This window comes from Globicephala melas, chromosome 9 (assembly GCF_963455315.2).
Source record: "Globicephala melas chromosome 9, mGloMel1.2, whole genome shotgun sequence".
NCBI classification, from domain to species: Eukaryota; Metazoa; Chordata; class Mammalia; order Artiodactyla; family Delphinidae; genus Globicephala; species Globicephala melas.
The window spans coordinates 97990318-98004030 of record NC_083322.1 but is presented as its reverse complement, the minus strand read 5'-3'; the positions used below and the strand labels follow the sequence as shown (position 1 = coordinate 98004030).

The following is a 13713-nucleotide window of genomic DNA, read 5'->3' as shown; positions in this document are numbered from 1 at the left end:
CGGGTTCGCGCCCCGGTCCGGGAAGATCCCACATGCCACGGAGCGGCTGGGCGCGTGAGCCATGGCCGCTGAGCCTGTGCGTCCAAAGCCTGTGCTCCACAACGGGAGAGGCCACAACAGTGAGAGGCCCGCGTACCACAAAAAATAAATAAATAAATAAATAATTTGTTTGAAAAGTGCACGGTATAAAGCCTACAAAATTTAAATATCTAATAAATAATTTTTAAAAATCACTACTATTGAACTTCCCATGCAATCTTGCTTTTTAAAATACTTTAAATTTAGAGGTAGACAGCAGAAAAAGGACCATTTTACGTATGAAATGTTTTATGTAAACCTCGTGGTAACCATAAAGCAAAAATCAAGAGCTGAGACATGACACACATAAAAGGGGGGACTGAGCAAATCACCATAGGTGGAAACCACCAATTTACAAAAGGAGACAAAACCAGAAGGAAAAAGAAACAATGGAGAGAGAAATTTAGCGCTAAAGAGACTCAAGAAATCATCTGCTCTGATCCTAATTGATGGGATTCTGTGAATGAAGAACCTAAGGTCCCAGAGGTTGAGAGTGTGTTCAGTGGTCCATGACTTGTGGTGGAACCCAGATTAGAACTTGGGAATCTGTGTGCTCCTTCCCCAGCAGCCCCAGTTTCACACCTAGAACTAGAGTGAGAGAGAAAAAAAGGTTTGGTAGTGTTCCATTTTGCAGAACTCTCTCAAATGGTGGAGAAGGGAACTTCCTGGTTAACTACGTCATCCCAGGAGGGAAGGTCGGAGGGATGGTGATAGATACAGATATGAAAGATAGGTAGATAGCTATAGATAAAGGATAGATGAAAGGTGAACAGATAGATAAAAAGATAGACGGATGATAGATAGATAGATAGATGCGTACACATGTACCATTTGGTCTATCAGAATGCCACCAGCCTTCCAGGATTCCATCAATAGATTTTCTCATTCACTTCTAAAGGTTTATTGTGAACATGCCAGCCAAAGGTTGAGACGGTTTAGATAATTAAATAACAAAACTCAAGTGTCATCACCTGGATAGGCAAGAATAACCTTGACCTCGGCTAAATATATTTTCTTTTTCATTAAAGGTCATATAAAAATGTATTGGCAATTTGTAACTATTAAGAGTAAGTAATATATGAGTGAATAATTTTTATACGTTTTGAAGATTTTTTTATGTACCTAGGAGACAGGAAAATGTTGATTTTTTTTTTTTTTGTTAAATGTCACATGCCCTGACTTTTGTTAGCAAGTAGTGGTTCCTACCTCCAAGACAAGAGGCATACGGGATGAACCTTGATGTGCGGGCCCCTCCTTTACTTTTGCTGCCCGCCCATTCCCTTCCCGTGAAGGCCTCAGCACCAGGGTCTGGATGACAGGGAGCTGAGAGCAGCGAGGGTTCCCTTTCTTCTTGTTAACTTATACTATGTGATGTAAATAGTGGTGACCAGAGAGCAAATGTCACCCAGCTTCCCACAGAACCTCCTGTAGCGGCCCAAATGGAGCCTAAAAATAGGCCTTTTGGAAAAGAGCCTGTGACCCTCTCTCACCCTGTTCTGGGTAAAGGAAGTGCAGGAAGGGGAAGCAGAGGGGAGATGGTGGGCTGGACATCCCGGGAGCCCAAAGGGAGCCCCCTCCTCCCAGCCCTCAGCCCAGGACGCACCATCTGCACAGAGAAAACCAGGAAGTGAGGCGGTCGATGGATTTCCAACCACTGAAGGTATTATGCGGCCTCCTCTGGGCGTCAGCAGAAAAGGGAAAATGTGAGAATGTGGTGAGAGGAGGAACAGACTTGCCACTTTGCCGGGATGATGCCAGGGACCCAAAAGAGCCCAGATCGGGTTGGGCACCAGAGCTCTGGCGTGCACGGGGTGTACAGCAGGGTCCGTGTGGTCCCCAGTCCCCCGACTCTGTGGACACGCCCTAAGGGGGGCTGTGGCCGCAGAAGCCTGACTACCCTGGAGCCCCTCATGTGGTTGGTTTAGGACAGACAGACGTGCTCTCTGTGGCATCTGGAGCCAAGGAAAGCCTGCCAGCCGCAGGCGGGAGGAGGGCAGCCGGCACCAACGCCTGCACGCTTGTCGCCTGCAGGACCTCCCTCATGTCGGAACTCTCCTCTGCTCCCGTGGCCGTCACCGCACCCCTGAGCCTCCTTCTGGGTCCAGAGCTGAGAAGACGGAGCCCCGATCCCCACCTCCACCCGGCAACGGGGCCCCCGTACAGTCGTCCTTCTGGAAATTTCACCTATCGTTCAACCGTGAACAGCAAATGTGCAAGTTGAACAAAAACCAACCAGGTGGGGCTTCCCTGATGGCGCAGTGGTTGAGAATCTGCCTGCCAACGCAGGGGACACGGGTTCGTACCCCGGTCCAGGAAGATCCCACGTGCCGCGGAGCAACTGGGTTGTGAGCCACAACTACTGAGCCTGCGCGTCTGGAGCCTGTGCTGCACAACAAGAGAGGCCGCGACAGTGAGAGGCCTGTGTACCGCGATGAAGAGTGGCCCCCGCTTGCCGCAACTAGAGAAAGCCCTCACACAGAAACGAAGACCCAACACAGCAAAAATAAATTAATTAATTAAAAAAAAACAAAAGAAAACCCCCAACCAGGACACGTTCTGTCTGCTCTCGGGCGCGTGCGCTTCGAGAAATGAGGGGAATCCACGCAGCAGGGTCTGCAGGCTCGACTCACGCAGCTGGTGCCTCTGCCTGGGCTTGCAGCCCGATGTCAAGGTCGTTCTCCAGCCACGTGGGTCTCCCGTTCTTATGTCTCTGGATTCCCAGCAGGGCCGGTGGCCAGCGCTCCATCACTTGGAGAGTGAAGGGTGTACCCTTACCTCCCACGAGGTTCCCACTCCCCGTGCTGTCAGCATCTCTGAGCACGTGGAGGGGCCAGGAAGCTGGGGCCTCCACTCTGAGGTGCTTGGCCGCCCCCTTAGGGGTTAACTCCTGTTGCCCGGGCAGGGGGCAGAGGCCGATCTGACCAGAGGGAACAGAACCCAGCCACGTGCCCCAGAGTTGGCTCTAACTGAGTTAGGAACAAAGCCACTTTCATGGGAAGCACGGTGCTGGTTGTTTTCTGGAACAGGCAGCATGATAAGAGCACAAAGCGGGATCTTATTTCCCCTCGGCTTCTCCTCTTTTGCTGGGGCTCTTGGGCGCCGTGGGAGTGTGGTGTGGGATTCCTGAGGTGGCCGCGGCCCTGGGACTCGGCCAGCGTACGGCTCCCGTCGCTGCACGGGGAGCACGGAGAGCAGCCTCGGTACTGGAGGAACTGATCCTGCGAGGAGCTGCTGTGTGCATGCCCGTGCCATGTGCTCTCCGGCGCGCCCGTGACTCGCGCAAACAGCCCGAAGGCGGGTGCGCTAGACTTGATGGGGAAACTGTTTTTCTGATCCCATGGGTCTGTGCTGCTCCTTGACGTGGGGTCGTAGGGGCTGCTTGGCGTCTCGATCCTCCTCCCACTTTTCGGGCCAGCCTCCTGAACCATATTTCCACGCTTTGCCCTGCCCTGTACTTTTCCGTCGGTGCTTTTGTTAACTCATTCATTAATTCACAACATGACTGACCTGAAGCTCCCACCAGCTGCAAGCGCAGTGGAGGGGCCAGCAGTGAACATTGGGGGCTTCTCCTGCCCTGTGAGCATGGAGCCTGTTTCTGAAACATGTTCAGTTTAGTTATTTTGAAGTCTGTATCTTTTAACTCCAATGTTTGTATTAGCTGTGGGTGTTTTTCCTTTTCTTTTTCATTTTTTTGTTTTCATTTTCATGTTTTTGTTTTGTTACCTGGCATGCCTGATCAGTTTTTTTAAATTAAATATTTGATATTATCTCCATAAAATTGTAGGTAGATTGATAGATGCATAGATGTCAGATAGATAGATGGGTGGATAGGTGACAGATGGTTGGATAAATGGATGGGTAAACGGATGGATAAATGGGTGGATGGATGGATCGATCGATGATAGATGGAACTGAGTGATGTGAAATTTTTTCAACTTTATTATTTTCTGATCAGTCCTCCCTTGTTTTAAGACAGAAAGCAAAATAACCTGTATTTCTCACAATATTATTTTATTGACCATGGTAGATTTGTCCAGTTCTCAAAGCTTAGTTTTTTAAAAAAAGGCAAAATATTAAAAAAAAAAATACCCAGAAATAGTGGAGATGCTAGGCTGCGAGCGGGACGGACATCTGGTCAGCGGATCGTGTGAAGTTCCCTGTGGTGTGTGGGTGTCAGACAGGCAGGCTTTCCTGGTGCTCAGCTTCTCCTCCTCCTGTGACAGGGGTCAGGCCAAGTGGTCTCTGCACCTCTTGGGGGTGAAGACACCGCAGGCAGGACCGTGCTGGCGGAGGGAAGCGTTAGCCGAAAGCATGCGACCCAACCTGGGGCACAAAGTGCTGCTGGGCGGGCACTTTATGGAAAGCGGGTCTTTTCTGTGGTTTGCACAGAGGCCTTGCCCTTTCTAGGGTGGGAAATGGCTTACCTCATCAGCACGGTAAGTATATCAGGGCAAACTGTTCCTCGGGTGAGACACTGGGCTCCTTCCCGTCTCACTGTAAACGCACATCGTCAGTGGGTGGTGGTTATCAGTACGTGTTGAAAGCCGCGTGCAGGGACTGGTCAGGTGTGTCTCCTTTTGGAAATGTGCCAGACACGAGGACGCTGCACTTGGCGGAGCCGGGGCACCTCCTCCTGCTGCAGAAAGCTTCGGAAGTGGCACTGCTTCTTACAGCCTGCTCGTGTTTCCTTGATCCAGAACCACGAGGCTGCCCTGAGGTTCTTGGTCACTCTGTGGGGATGTCAGAGAGCCCCGTTGGACCCAAACCTGCGACGCTCCGGGCCGACATGCCCACGGCGCCCTCCTTCCAGCGGGCGTTCACGTCCTCCTGCACGATTTCTGGCCGCAGCCCCAGCCAGCGGAGGGGGAGGTAAGGTGGTCTTTGAACCAAACACAGGCTGCTCTTACAGACCCCAAACCCAAGCACCACGGAGGGAAGGCGGGGGCTTGTCCTCCACATGACACCGGGCTGCCTTGTGGATTGACCACCATCACTTTTCAAAAATGCAGTCAAAATAAAAACTCCTGAGTCCACCCTCACTGTTAGCAGGCGGAGTGCTCAAGGAACACACTGCACTTAGAGTCTGGGCGCAGTGGCCAGCTCAGGACCGAGCATCTGTGAAAACGTTATCTGAGCTGAGGCTGGAAAGGGGGTGCAGTGGCCAGGCTAGGAAGGGGCCTGCCCGGGGCTGCAGATTGGGGTGGACAGGGCAGGCAGGACGTGCTGCTCTCGGAGACATGGAATTTGTGCAGGTGTTCGGGAAAGCATGGGGGGTGCAGGAACACCCCGCAGTGGGATTGGAGGACAGAAAGGATGGGCCACGGACAGCCAGAGAGAAATGTCCTATTTCTCCTTCACAAAGGACTGCCGCTGAGCAAATTCAGATGCTCAGGGTAGGAATCATTTCTTAGTATTTTACTTGTGGGCACATTGCCCTACAGTTATTTACCACCCTAATTCCACCTCCTTTCTCTTTACAAAAAAGGGGGACATTGCGTATCGGGACTCGACATCACACACAGAGCAAATACATGTTTGCTAGTATGTTAGCTGTCTTTCTATATTTCGAAATATAGAGTAATTTCCAATATTCTTAATATTGGAATTTCCCATTTTCGATATGGCAATCTCCCATGTATCCTTTATCAGCTGGTTGTCCTGCAAGCACTTACGAAAACTGACTATGTCAGGCACCTGTGTTGGGCATCGGGAAGAAAAAAAGAGAACGGGGGGAGGGAGGTTTAAGCAGATCCCATGGTTGGTGCATGCGTGGTGGGACCAGAGGGAGGACACAGCTAATCCCTGTGCACACGTGGACACGGGCTTCAAAGTCAGGACACAGTTGAGCTACGTCTTGAACTGAAGAGAAGAGGGGACTTTGCCAGGTGAACAGCGAGGAAGGAAGAGGCACACAGGCTGGGGAGGCAGGGTCGGACCCCACCCCCCACCCGGTCCCTGAGGCTGCAGACTGAGCATCTGGGGTCAACAGTCAGGGGGGAGGCTGGAAGGGCAGGGCCTGAGTTCAGATACTCGGGGAGTCTCGCGCTGCTGCAGGGGGAGCCTCGGCGCCCAGCCTCCCCCCCACCCCGCCATGTGGGAACCGTTGCTAATTTCCAGGCATCTCCCTGGATGTGTTGTCCCCTGACGGTTTGTCTTTTGAACAGCCCTTCCTCGGCCGAGCACCAGTGGGTGGACACCAGCCCCAGGTCCACGCTGACCCTGCTGGGGAGCAGCCGGCCCGGCAAGGACGGCCCTGGGCGGCCCCACTTCCCGCCAGCCGAGCTCCAGACGTCCTTCCACGGCCACGAGCTGTCCCTGGCGGAGCCGCCGGAAGCTCTGGGCCCCCCAGGCAGCCAGGCCTTCCTGAGCTTCGGCACTGCCCCTGAAGGAGGTGGGCTCCCCCCCGGCGAGGACCCGGGGGCCTTGCTGGCCAATTCCCACGGAGCGTCCCAGGCCCCCGGCGCCCCGCGGACAGCAGCTGAGGCTGCCGACAACGGCTTCCTGTCCCACAGCTTTCTCACGGTGGCACCTGGACAGAGCAGCCACCACAGCCCCGGCCTGCAGGGCCCGGGGCTGACCCTGCCCGGGCAGCCGCCCCTTCCCGAGAAGAAGCGGGCCTCGGAGGGGGACCGTTCTTTCGGCTCCGTGTCTCCATCCTCAAGCGGCTTCTCCAGCCCTCACAGCGGCAGCACCATGAGCATCCCTTTCCCAAACATCCTCCCGGACTTTCCCAAGGCTGCGGAGGGAGCTGCACCTTCCCCAGGTAGGCGCGTCTCCACGGGTAGGGGGCCCACCCCTGTGCTCACAGGTGCACTTGGGCAGGGACGGACCCTGGGGCTACAGCTGGGCCTGCCCAGTGAGCACCAGTGCTAGGGCTGGGCTGAGCGGCTTGAGAGAAGAATCCAGAGCCTTCAAGGGGTCTTTTCCATCTCACTAGCCCGAAGCACAACACCGCCTCGCAATTCATCTGGCTTGTGCGTTCGTTCACGTTAGATTCATTCCAACAGCAGAAAATGCAGACACCTAGGGTGGTTCTGTTTTTTTCCCCTTTGACTTGGAATCAGGGTTCTGTGACAGTAACTGTAAAAAAAAACATGAAACAAATACCTTTGAAATTTTATTATGAAATGTTTCAAATGTAAAAGGTATAATAAGACACTGACAGGAGTAAAGCAACACCCACTCTGCTCTGTGCGCTTCCTGTCTTTCTAACTACGTGTTGTTGAAATACGTTGCAGAGGCCTGATCGCAGTGTCCCGCTGTCTTTGTGTTTTCTGTTATGAAACAGCCACTGCCTGCTCCGAGTCAGGCTTCTCCCCTGTAGTTAAAGAGAGCGCTCTCCCCAGAGCACCCCGTCCTCGCCCAGGGTGGGACTTTGAATTTCTAGGTCCCTTTGAGGTGAGAGTTGCAATGAAAAACGCCCTTCACAGTTATTGTTTTTGAATTCTGTTTTGCAGATAATCCAGGTGATAAGCACGTGTCCGTGAACTTTGTCCAAGATACATCCAAGTTCTGGTACAAGGCAGATATCTCCAGAGAGCAAGGTGCGTGGGCGGGACGAGGGCTCTGCATCCGGGAAGCAGGACCGCGGGGGTGGGAGCGTCAGGGTGGGACGGATGAGCTGGAGGAAGTCACTTCATGACTCGCCTTGAGGGAAAGGCTACAACCTTTACGTTTTTCTTGGAAAAGCTCAGTCCTAATGAGGGAGCTGGCCGGGATGGGCACCGGCCTCGATCGTTCTAGTGTGTGGGGTGTAATTTCTGGTGGCTTCCACCAGACAAGGTTTGGCCAGCGTTGCCAATGATGACGTGATGAGAAGACATCATGGGCCCCAGCCGGTGGGGGAAGGAGAGGTGTCTTTCTAACACCGTTCATGGGCACACCTGCCTGTGTCACGCTGGAAAGACAAGCTGCTGGCGGACTCAGTCCAGCATGTCACACGCAGCACGGCAGCTCTGGGTGCGCGGTACAGTCGGAAGACAGCTGGCAAAAATGAGAAATGGTTAATATTTTTGAGCAGCGAAGTCGCGTGTCACTTTTTACTGGAACACGAATAGAAGAGGTGTCCCAGAGGGACGCTGGCATGCCGTCGGTGGTGGTCCCTCTGGGGCAGCCCTTCAGGCGAACAGCACTCACTCCGGCAGAATTCGTGGGATCCCTGCGACGTGCTGGCCCTGCTCACGGGAGCCACCGTCCTCCCTGGGGGTGACGACACGGCCGCCTGTGGGTGGGCTCATCACTCCCGGACGTCCCTCCGAGAGAGGATGCCGTGGAGCTGGCTGGGGCTGGCAGATGCTGGCCAGGATACCCAGAAAGGAGATACCCCAGGGGCTGCTCTCAGCCAGTGGGGAAGAAATCGCAACTGCTCTCCGGGGGAGTGTTTCTCAAAAGTGCCTGGATGTGAACAGTTAAATGGCTGGAAAACAGCACTGTCCAACGTTGTCACTGAAATTCTTCTACTCAATTAGGCAGATAATAAAAATGGTAAGAATGTGCCTTTCTTCCCATGAGCTCAATGGACCTATTGTCATTTCCTATGAGGGGAGCTCGCTTGGCCTGGAGAGGTTTCTGAGTCCCTGAATTGGCCTTTGTGCCGTGCACTCCCCACGTTCCAGGCTCTGTTGTGGCCAGATGCTCCTCCTCGTCCCCTCCGTGCTCTGGTCACAAGAACCCCCAGGACTGTGGCCCTTAGCTCCAGCTGTCTCATCCAGCCCGACAGACCCTGAGAAGTGCTTGCTGGGGACCCTGCCCTAGAGTACTCCGGCGGCTCAGCCTTTCAGACCAGGGTGAAGGCTGGGCTGGGCTGCCCCCTTCTCTGACTGAACAGCCAGGCTCCGGCTCCGGAAGAGGCAGGCTTGGTTGGAGAGCACTAGGCGGGTCGTCCTGTGCAATGGCGATGGGAAAGCCTTCCGCGTGGGGTTTGGGGGAGACGATCTGGGTGGAGGGGACCTCCCTTGGTGGTACCTGCTGGACGGTAGCAATTACTGTTGTCATTTGCCTAATCTTAGCCACACATTTAAAAATAGTTCTTTGCGGGGCTTCCCTGGTGGCGCAGTGGTTGAGGGTCCGCCTGCCGATGCAGGGGACACGGGTTCGTGCCCCGGTCCGGGAAGATCCCACATGCCGCGGAGCGGCTGGGCCCGTGAGCCATGGCCGCTGAGCCTGCGCGTCCGGAGCCTGTGCTCCGCAACGGGAGAGGCCACAGCAGTGAGAGGCCCGCGTACCGCAAAAAATATATACATATTTCTTTGGGGTGGATTCCATCTCAAAATAGTTAATATGTGCATTGGGCATTGATTTTTCCAGTTGAACTCCAAAAGCATAACTTCCTCTATTTTCTAGATATTTTGTATAGACAACACCTACACAGATGAATGTTCTGTTGGGTGTGTCAACTTCTCCAGATGGAAGAAAGCCATCCCTGGGTTTTGTTGTAACTGCTGGGATGTGCCTTTTTCTGGAAAAACTGTACTGAAATTTCAGGGAGATTCAGGAGGGGAAAAGAAAAGCCCTATAGCCTGTTTAGGGGCACAATTGTTCACATATTACTATGGCAAGATTAGTACCTTGGGACTTTTTAAAGGTGAACATAAAAACTGTAGGAGGAAAGTAAAGTAGAAATTAAGTATGGTTGTTCCAGCCGTGCTCTCAGGCCTCTGCCCTCGGATCCTTGAAAACACCAGCTGCAGGGAGAGAGGCGATGACGATCCCGTGGGTGTGCACGAGCTCCTTCTCACACCCTCAATGCGGGCTCGTTTCTGTTCCAGAAACAATGAGCCCAGCATCGCCCTCAGGTTCCCTCTGCGGGCGCGTGAGACCCCGGCTCCCTTGTGCCCGGCTGGCCTGGCTTCAGGGATGGGGTCTGGGAGGGGAGGACGGGCCGGAGCAGAGCTGGCCTTCTCTCTGCTGCCCAGAAGTCGGCCTCCCATGAGGCTGGGGTGCTTATTTCCACCACAGTGAAGTAAAATCATGACTTACAAAGAAGAAGCTCTGGTGAGGTTATCACAATTGAAAACTATAACTTCTGTAAGTGGTCTTTCCCCTACTTTAAAAACATAATAGGTCTTCAGCCCCCGTATTTAGAAAACATGCTATGAGATAAAACCAGCTGCGAAGGCCTGGGGTGCCCCGTGGGGTCCACCCACCCTCCCCCCCCCGGGCCTTGAGTTGCTGGAGCAGCAGGTGGGCTTTCACTCCACTGTGTCAGGCTTGCACCCCCCAGGGTCCTACCAAACCCGCTCCCCTTGGAGAGCACGGTGCTCTCCTGTCCCTCCTGCCCTGTGTGTGTCAGTGTACAGGCTCCTGCCTTGCGGCCTTGCCCTGCGGCAGGGCTGGGGCATTGCCATGGAAGAGTGTGTACAAGAAACCAATTGTTTCATCCTGCAGCCGGGCAAACGCCATGCGGGGGCTTGGGGCTGGAGTCGGGATGCACAGGGGCCTGGGACAGAGGGCTTCCTGGGGTTATTTCCTGAGGCGCGACGGGGCTTCCTGCCACTCCTGAGTTTATGTCCGGGCCCCCCATCTGCTCCAGACAGGGTCTCGGGCTCTCCAGAAAGGCGGCATTTCCACGGCTGTCATTTTCTAGTGCCTTATATTTTAAATCCCTAGTTTTCTTTTTGTAAAATGTAAAGTTTATAAGAGACATTCTGAGAGATGTTCTGGTTACTAGAGAAAACTCTCACCGGTGTCTGGGCTGCGTCACCTTGAGGTTACTGTCACCCTAACCCATCCATCCATCCCGATTTCTTCCCGTATCCTGAGAATGGGACCTGGGGGAGCCAGACTTTGAGCTTGAAGGGGAGGGATGTTCTTCATAGGTGACAGTGTGACATGCCTCCCAGCCTCACCAGGGGCAGGTGGAAGGTGCAGTGCCAGGTGCAGCTCGTGGCCCTGACTGGCTGGTGACGGCCGCATCGAATACGGGTTCACAGCCTCGTCCAGGCTGGAAGCAATTGGCCATAACTGCCACGCCTGCCTCAGAGCCACGGGACGGAAGGCCACCTACGATCCCCCTGGGGCAAATCTTGGAATTCGTATTAGATATTCAGTAACTTTTGGGGTACACTCTCACAGTCTTCAGAAAGTGGGATTGGAAACTTCTTACCTTCTTTTGAAAGTTGAAAGCGCACTTTCTAAAATCTCTAAGAAAAATGCCACGCGGGGAGACGCAGGGCAGGGCCACGGCGGGGAATGCGTGGCGGCCCCGCCTGACTTCCTGCCGGGTCACACTGTGTGTACCGGGACCTGGTCTGGGCACTTGAGCCAGTGAGGCTCGGTTTCCTGGGCTGTCAGGTGTGTGTGTGGGGGGGTCCTCATTTGGCCTTCACAGGTGCTGCGGGGTTAACAGGAGTCGTGTGTGAAGGCAGCACTTTTGTGATCTAAAGGGACGGGCCACCCTGCGCCCCTGTGTCCTTTACAGTCAGGCCCCCAGGAAACCTCGGGTCATCACAGAGGCTTCCCTCACCCTTGTCACGGCCCTGAGTGGAGACAGGCCGTGGCCTCCCCCGGCACACACTCAAGTCTCTCTGTTTCCCCTCTGCAGCCATCGCTATGCTGAAGGACAAGGAACCCGGGTCATTTATCGTCAGGGACAGCCACTCCTTCCGAGGCGCCTATGGCCTGGCCATGAAGGTGGCCACGCCCCCGCCCTCCGTCTTGCAGCTGAACAAGAAAGGTGGGTCCCGCCGGCTCTTCTCAGCGGCACCTCGCCTGTCAGTTACGTTTGTGCCCGTGAGGTGGTGGGTGACCCGGAACAACACTCATAGGTTTTCTTCTTATTATTTATTTTTTCTGGTGTATTTTGGTAAGTACTGTCTTGGCTCAAGAAGGAAGGTTAATTATTTGTAATTTTTTTTTTTATTGCTTTGATGGGTGATCAGATGTGAGAACAATGGAGCAAGTCCTCTGATAAGACATCTTTGCTCCCATTTTCAGCCCTGTATGCCTCAGTTCCCTCCTGCTTCCTGTGGGTAGACATCTCTGATAAATTCTTCTCACTATCTGTCCAATGCACACACACACATGCATTTTTCCTTTTCGCTTACATAGAATGTGGCATCCTATATACACGGTTCTTGTTCCTACACCCAGTGGAGTATTTGGATGGATTGAAAGTGAGGCCAGTGCAAGCCTGGAGTCATGAGATTATCCTTCCTTAGGGGAAGGGACAAAGCCTTCTTCCTCTCTGGTCCGACACTCTGCACAAGGGGCAAATACTAGCCGAATAACGTGTAATACAGGCAAGGCTTCTTCTTACCTTTTTAATGTTTTTTGTCACGAACATAACCATGTATAGAAGAGTTTGCGAGGCCTGCATGCGAGGTAAGCATTATTATGAAGCAGACATGCATGTACCCAAACATAGGCCACAACCTTGTGGGGAAGCCCCTACATGCCCTTTCCTGTGTGTTGTAATCCATCGCCACCATGACTTTTTGGTTTCCAAGGATCCTGGATTTGACTAGGTGAGCCCCTTCCAGCGGCCCCTTGTCCTTCTGACATACCCCCCATTAGTCCCTGAGCACGCCAGCTTTCTGAAACAGCAGACGTGTTTTAGGCTTACTTTGTACTTTCCCTGCCCCAGCCATTTCTCTAAAGATCCTTGGTTCTTTTTATTGGGGAACGGTATCTAGAAACCAAGATCTAATCGCTAGGTTTGCTCTTTGCTATCCGAGTACCACTCCTTCTCTCTAGGACCTGAGCTAGGGAATGTAGCCTTTTAAAAAATTCCTGAGCTCACGTTGATACCACCCGTTCACATACAGTATCACCAGGTCCTTTCTCACCTCTCCTTCAGGGATGAGCTCGGTTCCCAACAAATCAATACACTTCTTCCCTTTCTCTGTCCCCTAATATGCGGTTTCTGGTTTATTCTTTTTTTTTTCTTTTTATTGCACCCTGCCCTCCTTGCCCTTTTTTTTTTAACCAACTATGCCACAAACTCTAAGGAAAGGGAAAAGATTCTTTTCCCCTAAATGGAGATTGTGTACTGGAATGTCAGCAAGTTACATGGCTCTTCCTAGGGCACCTGGGCTCACCTGGGTGGGGCGAGGGTAGATCAGAATAAGCACAGATTCTGAACCTTTGGTGTTTAAACCAAATGACACTCACCTGCTTCACTCACGCTCTGTGCCCAGTACCAAATCCTGGGATGAAATCTCTGCTTAAAGCTTCCTGGAGAAAATTGCCTTGGAGTGAGTTACACCTTGAAGAATGAGATTTGGTTTCCAAGGGGTCTGGCTTCAGGCATGGCCACAGGGTTTTCAGGAAACTTAGATGGTCGGTTTGGGCAAAGGTAGTGGTTGTGTGAATAGAAGGGGGGGGGATGAGGCTGAGAGGAGCAGGTGATTCAGAGGCCAGATCTGTGGCTATTGTCATGTCTGGAAGTGAAGGGGGAGAAGGCTCTGTGCAGATCAGGCAGAACAGGGGAGCCTCGGAAGTAGGGCCCCAGGGCATCCAGAATTCCTGCATGAGAAACTCCACCAAACACTCCACTGGCTTTAGAGTGGTTTAAATAGAGGCTTTTGTAGCTCAGGAGCTGACTCGGCCCTGATTGTGGAGGATGTAAGGCACTTGGCAGTATTTGGAAACATGCTGAGTGATGATTATATCAGAAAAGACTCAGGACCGGAACCT

At 53.0% G+C, this 13713-nt stretch overlaps 1 protein-coding gene across 4 annotated transcripts in view; it reads left to right on the top strand.

The window, feature by feature from the left end:
- Positions 1-13713, top strand: part of TNS3 (tensin 3) — a 332998-nt gene that overhangs the window by 299900 nt on the left and 19385 nt on the right. For all 4 annotated transcript variants that reach the window (XM_060304905.1, XM_030871279.2, XM_030871276.2 and 1 more), the window contains exons 21-24: positions 4776-4947; positions 6243-6841; positions 7536-7622; positions 11621-11752. In XM_060304905.1, the coding sequence (XP_060160888.1) occupies positions 4776-4947; positions 6243-6841; positions 7536-7622; positions 11621-11752 (990 nt within the window). The remainder of the gene's footprint in view (positions 1-4775; positions 4948-6242; positions 6842-7535; positions 7623-11620; positions 11753-13713) is intronic.